Source organism: Salvelinus sp. IW2-2015, unplaced genomic scaffold (genome assembly GCF_002910315.2).
Source record: "Salvelinus sp. IW2-2015 unplaced genomic scaffold, ASM291031v2 Un_scaffold2333, whole genome shotgun sequence".
In the NCBI taxonomy this organism is placed as follows: Eukaryota; Metazoa; Chordata; class Actinopteri; order Salmoniformes; family Salmonidae; genus Salvelinus; species Salvelinus sp. IW2-2015.
In genome coordinates this window covers 210,924-219,073 of record NW_019943658.1, presented here as the reverse complement: position 1 = coordinate 219,073, position 8,150 = coordinate 210,924, and the positions used below count along the sequence as shown (strand labels likewise).

The 8,150-nt window shown below is 41.3% G+C and overlaps 2 protein-coding genes across 4 annotated transcripts; both read right to left on the bottom strand.

The window, feature by feature from the left end:
• Positions 1 to 558: 558 nt before the first annotated feature.
• Positions 559 to 4,050, bottom strand: LOC112073663 (GTPase IMAP family member 4). Of its 3 annotated transcripts, XM_070440247.1 has the most exons (6): positions 3,764 to 3,837; positions 3,211 to 3,296; positions 2,978 to 3,013; positions 2,750 to 2,851; positions 1,810 to 2,589; positions 559 to 1,553 (listed from the first exon to the last, which is right to left on the bottom strand). In XM_070440247.1, exons 4-6 carry the CDS (start codon positions 2,778 to 2,780, stop codon positions 1,168 to 1,170), a joined length of 1,197 nt encoding a protein of 398 aa, XP_070296348.1. In that variant the 5' UTR covers positions 2,781 to 2,851; positions 2,978 to 3,013; positions 3,211 to 3,296; positions 3,764 to 3,837; the 3' UTR covers positions 559 to 1,167. The 3 variants fall into 3 exon arrangements, with proteins under 3 accessions (XP_070296348.1, XP_070296346.1, XP_070296347.1); XM_070440245.1 differs by lacking the exon at positions 2,978 to 3,013 and having other exon boundaries at positions 3,764 to 4,050; XM_070440246.1 differs by lacking the exon at positions 2,978 to 3,013 and having other exon boundaries at positions 2,750 to 2,847; positions 3,764 to 3,992.
• A 1,724-nt stretch (positions 4,051 to 5,774) lies between these two features.
• LOC112073662 (noggin-2-like) lies at positions 5,775 to 7,035 on the bottom strand. Its single transcript, XM_024140925.2, has one exon. The coding sequence runs from the start codon at positions 6,906 to 6,908 to the stop codon at positions 6,000 to 6,002; it is 909 nt and encodes a 302-aa protein (XP_023996693.1). The 5' UTR covers positions 6,909 to 7,035; the 3' UTR covers positions 5,775 to 5,999.
• Between the last annotated feature and the right edge of the window lie 1,115 nt (positions 7,036 to 8,150).

The following is an 8,150-nucleotide window of genomic DNA, read 5'->3' as shown; positions in this document are numbered from 1 at the left end:
CAGGTCGCAAAGGGTGCAGACATTCACCCCCACACAATAATAAAAACTTCTCAACAACAACCATCAGTTACACACAGAGAGAGCGAGAGAGAGCGNTTCATCCTTACAATGTATCACCTTTTTTTATTGCAAAAGAGTATATGGCATCTCACATTTGTTTATTTAATTCACTGAAATATATGCATTCGTGCTCAAGCCTACTGTGCTGTTAAATGTGTCTCTGTGAAATCCTTGAACAGTGATCATTTAAAAAGCTGAGAAGAATATGATTCATGTCTTCCCGAAGTTCTCAAGTCTGCTCACATCCTTCTCTTCTGCTACTGTCAGAGTAAATCCAGAGCAAACTGCCCTTTCGTTTGAGTAAATTCCCTTGCTGTTTGTACAGAAAGATTCTACTACTGATATACATCTACAGCTACTGGATAACATGACTACACCAGATAATAGTATAGTAGGACTCAGATCAACACAATCCATCAGGTCGCAAAGGGTGCAGACATTCACCCCCACACAATAATAAAAACTTCTCAACAACAACCATCAGTTACACACAGAGAGAGCGAGAGAGAGCGAGAGAGAGCGAGAGAGAGCGAGAGAGAGAGCGAGAGCGAGAGCGAGAGGGCGAGAGAGAGAGGGCGTCTAACAAACCAAAATTGTTTCTCTGAAAATTCCCAGAACATTTGTTACGTTGCGGCAAATGTTATCATAACACAAAAACTGTCCAGTTGTGCTGATGATTATACAATGTTTGTATAAAACATTCGCCTGATGTTGCAAGAACGTTCCCAGAACATTGCGCATACATTTTGTTGCAGRAGTATGTTCTAAAAACATTGCTGGTACATTGTGTTATTACATTACCAGGAAACYTAACGAAACTGTTTGGGGAATGGTGGTTGTTACAGATGTGGTGCGTTTTTGTGAATGTTAGGAGAACGTCCTAATGTTGTATAAAAACCCTTTCTTATGTTCTGGGTATGTTCCCGGTTTGCTGGGCAGTCTGTCCTGTCTCTTCACTGGGGTCAGCCAGTCAAGTCAGGTGAACCATGAGAGTGGCAGTCCATACAGCACAGTCCATACAGCACAGTCCATACAGCACAGTCCATACAGCACAGTCCATACACGACACACTGTAGCAATAGAATAGTGCTGACATCCAAAAGAGTGTCACTGATCCTTATCAAATCTTTTAGATTTTGGAGAATCTAAGAAGAAGTCTGCTCTCTCTTCTCTCCTCTGGCTTTCATTTTCCTCYGCTTTGACTTTGARGGAAATATCCCTTGCTGCTGTGGCGGCTCCACGGACAGCGTAACTCACAAGAACAGCCAAAATAATGCCTATAGGAATCCCAATACACGCGCCAAGTGTTCCATGTTGTGCACCTGCAACTGCTCCCATGAGTGCCCCCACTACAGCAGTCATAATCACTATTAGTGGTTTGACGTAGTGGCCCACCACAGACAAGGCCTCTTCCCTGTATCCTTGCTTGACGGCCTGTAGGTCCACCTTCTGCTGGTCAGCCATTACCGACCTGTCCTGCTTCTCTGTGCTTACTTCAAAGAACAAACACACACACAGAGGCAGTTCATGAATCAGATCACCGTTACAGATGTAGGATCTTAATTTGAACCAGTTTGCTACAGCAGGAAAATAAACCTGCAGCAATAGGAAATGTGAATTATTATGTGGATTATTTTTATAGGACAGTTCTGTAGTGGTTGATACATTTTTCATTAGGGCAAATCTAGTCTGAAATGTCAAAGTGGAAATTACTAACTTTAGAAGCAATTTTAAACTTATCATACTTACTACTGGGGGGAAGTAGTTGACTGCTACTTGTCCTCTTCATCAACCTTTCTTTAGGCTTCTCTTCTTCTCTATACTTCTTCAGCTCMTCTTCCTTTTCRTTCAACTCTGTTTTGTATTTCTGTTTCAGTCTGTCCTCTCGGTCTTCATACATCCTTCTCAGCTCGGTCACTTCCCTTGGCATTGTAGTCTCCATCAGTTCATAGTATACTTGGGGGATTAAGAATTCTTCACAGTTTTCTMCTACCATGGCGTCTATCTTTARCAGGAGCTCAGAAATCTGGGWAGGAGAATTCCCACAATSAAGGAGATGGTGCCTGTCTCCACATTTCGCTAGAATACTTTTTGCTCTGTCGATCATCTGATTCTGTTCAATGGATGWGCATTTCTCCTCAGCCTCACTGACAAACAAGACCATGGTAAACCTCCATGCCCTAACTGACAATAGCTCCATGTGATACCGAATCGCCTTTCTTTCTGCGGAGGAGAGAGGGTCGCCCATGGGCACCACCAGAAGAAGAGCATGGGGTCCTGGAGGACATAGGGTCACACTATTCTTAATTTCTTGTTTGATGTGTGTGGACGTGTACTTCACAGTGTTCCAGCCCGGGGTGTCCACCACGGTGACAGTCCTTCCAGCCACCTCACCCTGCTTCTTCACACACATGCCTCCTTCACTCCGGAAGTTATCTCTGCCCAGGATGGTTTTGGCTACTGTACTCTTCCCAGCTCCTACTCTTCCAAGCAGCAGGAGTCTAAGATCTGACTGGGGAGGAGGACCRCCTGCATCAGAGGGTAATCATCAGATACAAGCTCAGCACACAGTCWAACTAACACAATGTGTTTCAAACACACYCTGTGTAAAGGAAGGAATTATCAYAAAGTAATAACATGTCCAAATGTAGGCTAAACATTCAGGAAAGCTGAACTGGAATTMACTTACCATGAACATTTGGGGAGCGTTCACTCGCCATTGCACAGGTGAGTAACTTTGTTTTAATGTCGTCTCTCAGAGGTTTCCTCTCACATGCTGTTCTTTAGCTGCCTTGCATTGAAACATATTAACGCAGGTTAAATGATGGTGCAGGTTAAATTAGGTCACCATGGTTTATACACTTAAAGTGTCCCATACCATTCACAATAATACACCATTTATAGAATATRACTATACCTCTGTCGTCGTCATTATCCTCATCCATGTTAMAGACTAGCTTAGAATGAGTTACAGAATGAATAAAGACAGTGATATGACTTCATCGTTCATAAACACACTATGTACGTCGTAACAAGGAAGTGAAGGAACCAGTAACACAGGAATCCCAGGTTATAGAGATTACATTTGATAGTGATTACACATGCATTTTAAATCAACTGTGCCTTGTAAAATAGTTATGTTTAACTCACATTTATATTGTTTTGATAATTCTCCGTTTCCAATAGCTAACAGTACGACATGGGCAGAAGCAGACAGACGTGCARGTTAACACTTCCTGAAAAGTTAAGAGGTGGTTTATGAGCATACAGTGTATGCTCTCTCAAATTACACGATGGACTTTAATCAAGTAGCATAGAGTAGGCCTGTACATAAAAGTCACATGCAACACTATAATTGTGTAAAATAAAATGTAAGGACAAATAAAGCATTGTAAAGCTAAATTAAAGTGATGTTATCCATCTATGCCCCAAAAGGGGACAAACTGCAGGTATACTGTAATCAAAACCACTCATACACACACACTTCAGTAGAGAAGTGGTCAAGCACAGACAAACACTTGATATAGTGATTGTTCCATGATAGGAAAGCCATACAACTGTTTTGTTGAAGCAGAAGAACAAATAAAGTTAAACAATAAGGACATCAATAATCAAAGATACTCACTGAACAATATTGATAACCATTACATCAACATTCAACAACATACAGTATCTGCTTGTAAAAATCATGTAATTCACTTACCGTGTAACYCTAGTGGTTCAGTTCTTCAGCTGGCATTAACATATAGYCCAACGTGAATTATTWWWWWWWWAATCTGAAAACAATTGTTAAAACAGTAAATAATAAGATTTATTTTGAAAAACAGTTGATAAAAAATGGAAATATTGTGAATAATTGTGACTTTTTGATACAAATTAATCATGTTGACATCATATTAGAATGAACAAACAGATGTAGAGGAAACAGAAAAGAGAAATCCTTGCATGGCAACACTGCTATCTCTTCCTAGTTTATATGCAGTTACTGATTGACTTATTTCCTGAGTGAGTACTCTGCTCACGTGATGTGGCTTTCCTCTGCAACATACAGAGCAAACCGGATAACACACACTTCCTCTACTGTTGAGATATGGTTCCAGGTCAATAGAGAACACCTAAGAGGTGTGCTTAGGCCTTGAGTTTCATGTATATGAAGAAGCAGAGCCAAATATAGACATATATTTAAGGTAGAAATGTAAGGTATAATGCCTCAACTAATGGCCCATTGAGTTTGTATGTAGGCCTATTCTTGACCTAGAGAGGCTGATACATTTGACTGATTTGAGAATTATGACAAGCATTATCTAGAAAGTAATCTTTTTAAATCAGATTTTATATTCTATCAAATGTTTGAACATATTGTCAGCTAATGTGTTAATATTAACAATCATAACATGACAACATAATTTAGACAGAACAGTAAAACAAAGACACATGAAGCATGTACTTCAGACTATGACAGACACAATTCCGCACCGGAGACAATACTTTTCACAATTCTCCATCCGTTTCTCCATTGGTGTTTTTCCTTCTCCCTCTTCTCCACCTCCATCATTGCCCTCCATCGAGAGGGATTCTGGTTCCTGTGAACAAACAGAGCTCGGAAAAGTAGAAATGTTCACTAACAAATGTGTGCACCACATTTTTGAGAAATAAGCTTTTTGTGCGTATTAAAAATGTCAGGGATATTTATTTCAGCTCATGAAATATGGGACCAACACTTTACATGTTGCGTTTATATTTTTGTTCAGTGTAGTTGAAATGGTCATTTTGTTCAGACTATCACAGCTTTATCTATATACAGTATCTACTCCTCAACAGCTCAATGATGTGGATGTCTCTCCATTCTGCCATTTATACACAAGACATACAACTTGTATCAATCACTTATGTTTCGATGTCTATCTCTGTGGGCCTATATATTACCATTACGCGTCTCCATATATATGTGTATCATACTGTACTGGAGTCTGTGAAACTTTAGGTTTCACTCACTTTTTCAGGAAGGCTTTCTCATGTGATGTAGTTTGGCAGTATGCTTTGCTCCTGAAGAGTCAGGAACTCTCTGATGAGCTTTCTCTGTAAGACAGGCCATCATTAGCTCTGGAACCAGTGAGCAGAGAGCTAACAGGCKATTKATTTGAACACATGGATGTAGCTGGCTACTGTAGAGCACAGCATTAATTCAATACTAAATCAAGGTAARACTACCCAAGAAGACCCTTGGATGGATGTAGAATCATCCATATTTGCTCCAAGGTGTAACCAGGAGACCAGTAAAAACAGTTACACAAGCTTTCTCTACGGAACACTAAACTAAAACGGCAATAACTGGGCTGAAAACGGCTAAGTCACAAATAAGACCTATACATCGAGAAATACAAGCAACACAAGCGGTGTAAATAGCAGTCAATGTAAAATGTATTTGAAACTCAAAATTAGAGTCCACTAATTTACGCAATAATCGACATTGACTCGTTTGTATTATTACATTACCACTAGATGGCGCGCGTTGACAATAAATAAAATAAATGCCGTGCTGAAGGACAGCGTTGTATTCTTCATCTCTTTCCGTRACAGTAGGCTATCCTGTGTGACAGAAATAGAAAAACGCTGCAAAATGTGAAATCTAATCTAAAATGAAAATGTCCACCTAAAAAAATAAACGAATTAAACACATTGGTTGGAAACAAAGTTTATTCAATTTTCGTCCAACAGCTTCGTTTCATACCAATGAAAACAAGTTGATTACGAAACCCAAGTGAATTAATTGTATACAGGTAGCCAATTTAAGGCTGGACAAACAATACTTGATAATCAATTGCAAAACAAATTGTCGTAAGCCTACAATTGACAATCAGATGTTCAAATAAATTATCTCCTAATGTAGGCCAACCCCAAATAGGTTACATGTTCGTGATTAACAGTGATCAAATAAACTATTTGCATGAACATTTACACGCTGTAACCACAGGATAAGGCACCTGCCTCCACAAACACTTTCTGCCTGCAACACCTGTCCCCACCACCACAGTCCCKCTGTCGATCCCGGCCATCCCTCTTAACCCATCRCCGCCTCRCTCTTCGCTGCTCCWGCAGTGCCAGGCCAGTATCTTTATCTGTGTGGTTTGGGCCTGCCGGCATGCCATCCCGCTGGGGAAAGAGCAACTCCGCGAGCCACCKGATTTTTCGCAGTCYGTGTGGCGTAACCAGCGGGGCCAGAACACTGGAGCTAATTTTACCCACTGGTAGCGCATTCCACAGGTGGCCGAGCGGACCAGCCAGTCACGCAGAGTGCTGGCAACGTCTGCAGGAAGTTCACTRAAGTCCAAATCCTCTGCGTCGTTTTGTAGTTTTCGTTGGTAGCGCGCTGCWCCCTCTGTCAGCTCTGGAGACGCGCRGAAGTTGAACCCCTCGTTGGTGGTGTAGTTTGGTAAYGCGGGAGGAGCGGGCGGGTCACCACGAGACGCAGTTTGACCACCAGACGCATCGGTGTCGACCCTTGCTTCGGCTGGGCGTTCTATGGACATCCAYAACGGATCGAAAGACGAGCCCAAAATGCGCAGGAGCCGGTTGTGCCGCAGGTGTTTGGGTTTCGGCGCGTAATGGTAATCCCCCTCATTCATCGAGAGTGAATATGGCCGAATCGGCTGCGAGGAAGATGCGAAACTACTTGATCTGGTCCGTAGAAAGAATACATCATCGAAATCCGTGTCCTTRTGGCCCATAGGGGTTTCACTGCGCACCTGCTCCTGGTTGGAAATCATTGAAGTTGTGCAGGTGAGAAAGACAACCAGATATGTCCAGCACAGTAAAACGCTCCTTAACCAATTTATCAACACATTCATTTTTCCAAAGAATGGATGTCTAAAGTGAAGTAAATCACAGTTGTAATAGGCCTAGGGCATTGACTCAATAGGTACAAAGGACTGTCCCACTTCACTGGCTCCTCTCCACTAGCAAGTCTAATGTGGTTTCTCCGTCTTCCTCTCATAATACARGGTTGTTTTGTYGTCTTCATGAACCCATACAGTCAGTGTATCAGTGCACACATCCTTGAACAAGGACATAATAATACACAAATAGAGCTGATGTCAATAAAGTAGGAGCTGGGAGGAGTCTCTCTTATCACCTGAACAACAGGGATTTTATCAGCTATGGCTGGAACAGGCAATACTGTCCACACTGTCTCTCTCTGGTATGATCACAGTCAAAGACCTAGTGTGGAAACACCGTAGGCAGGAAAGGAGGAGAGACAACGCTAGAGAGGGGATGGTTTACGGTGGTGAGAAGCGTGAAGGAAAGGTGTGAGTTGTTGACCTTCATTTTATTACAATGGCCTTACAGTAGTGGAAACAGTTGATCATTCCTCATCCCATGTATGTAGCTACAGTAGGCTAGTAGGAACAGGTGGGAAACCCTGTGGCCAGGAGAGTGGCATGCGAGGTCATAATCACACAAGTTCCTGATACGTCAAACACAACTAGTATCTGCAGCGTGTGGCTCACCCTGAGTCTGAGAGACTGAAACATAACAAACTGGCAGCCCAGACAAAATATGTTTGTCAGGACAAGAGACACTTTCATTTACGGTTACTGGAATCCCCTCTTCATGGTCAAAGCCACAACAACATACCGTATCAAGACTGAGGTTTCACTATAATAAATAATAATACTGTACTATTGTTTTCAAATATCAATTTATTTTATTTTCATTCATAATACTAGGCTTCATATATATATATATATATATACACATACAGTTCACATAGTGCAGTATATGAACTATCAAACTTCAGAATTAGAATTAACTGTGAATCTCCATTAAAAAGGTTGATATTGCTTTCTGCATTGATTCAACTGGTCTCAGTATTCAGGAAATCTACATAGCACAGACTTGTAAATATACACTAAGTGTACAAAAACATTAAGAACACCTGCTCTTTCCATGACAGACTGACCAGGTGAATCCAGGTGAAAGCTATGATCCCTTATTGAGGTCACTTGTTAAATCCACTTTAAATCAGTGTAGATGAAGGGGAGGAGACAGGTTAAAGAAGGGTTTTTAAGCCTTGAGACAARTGAGACATG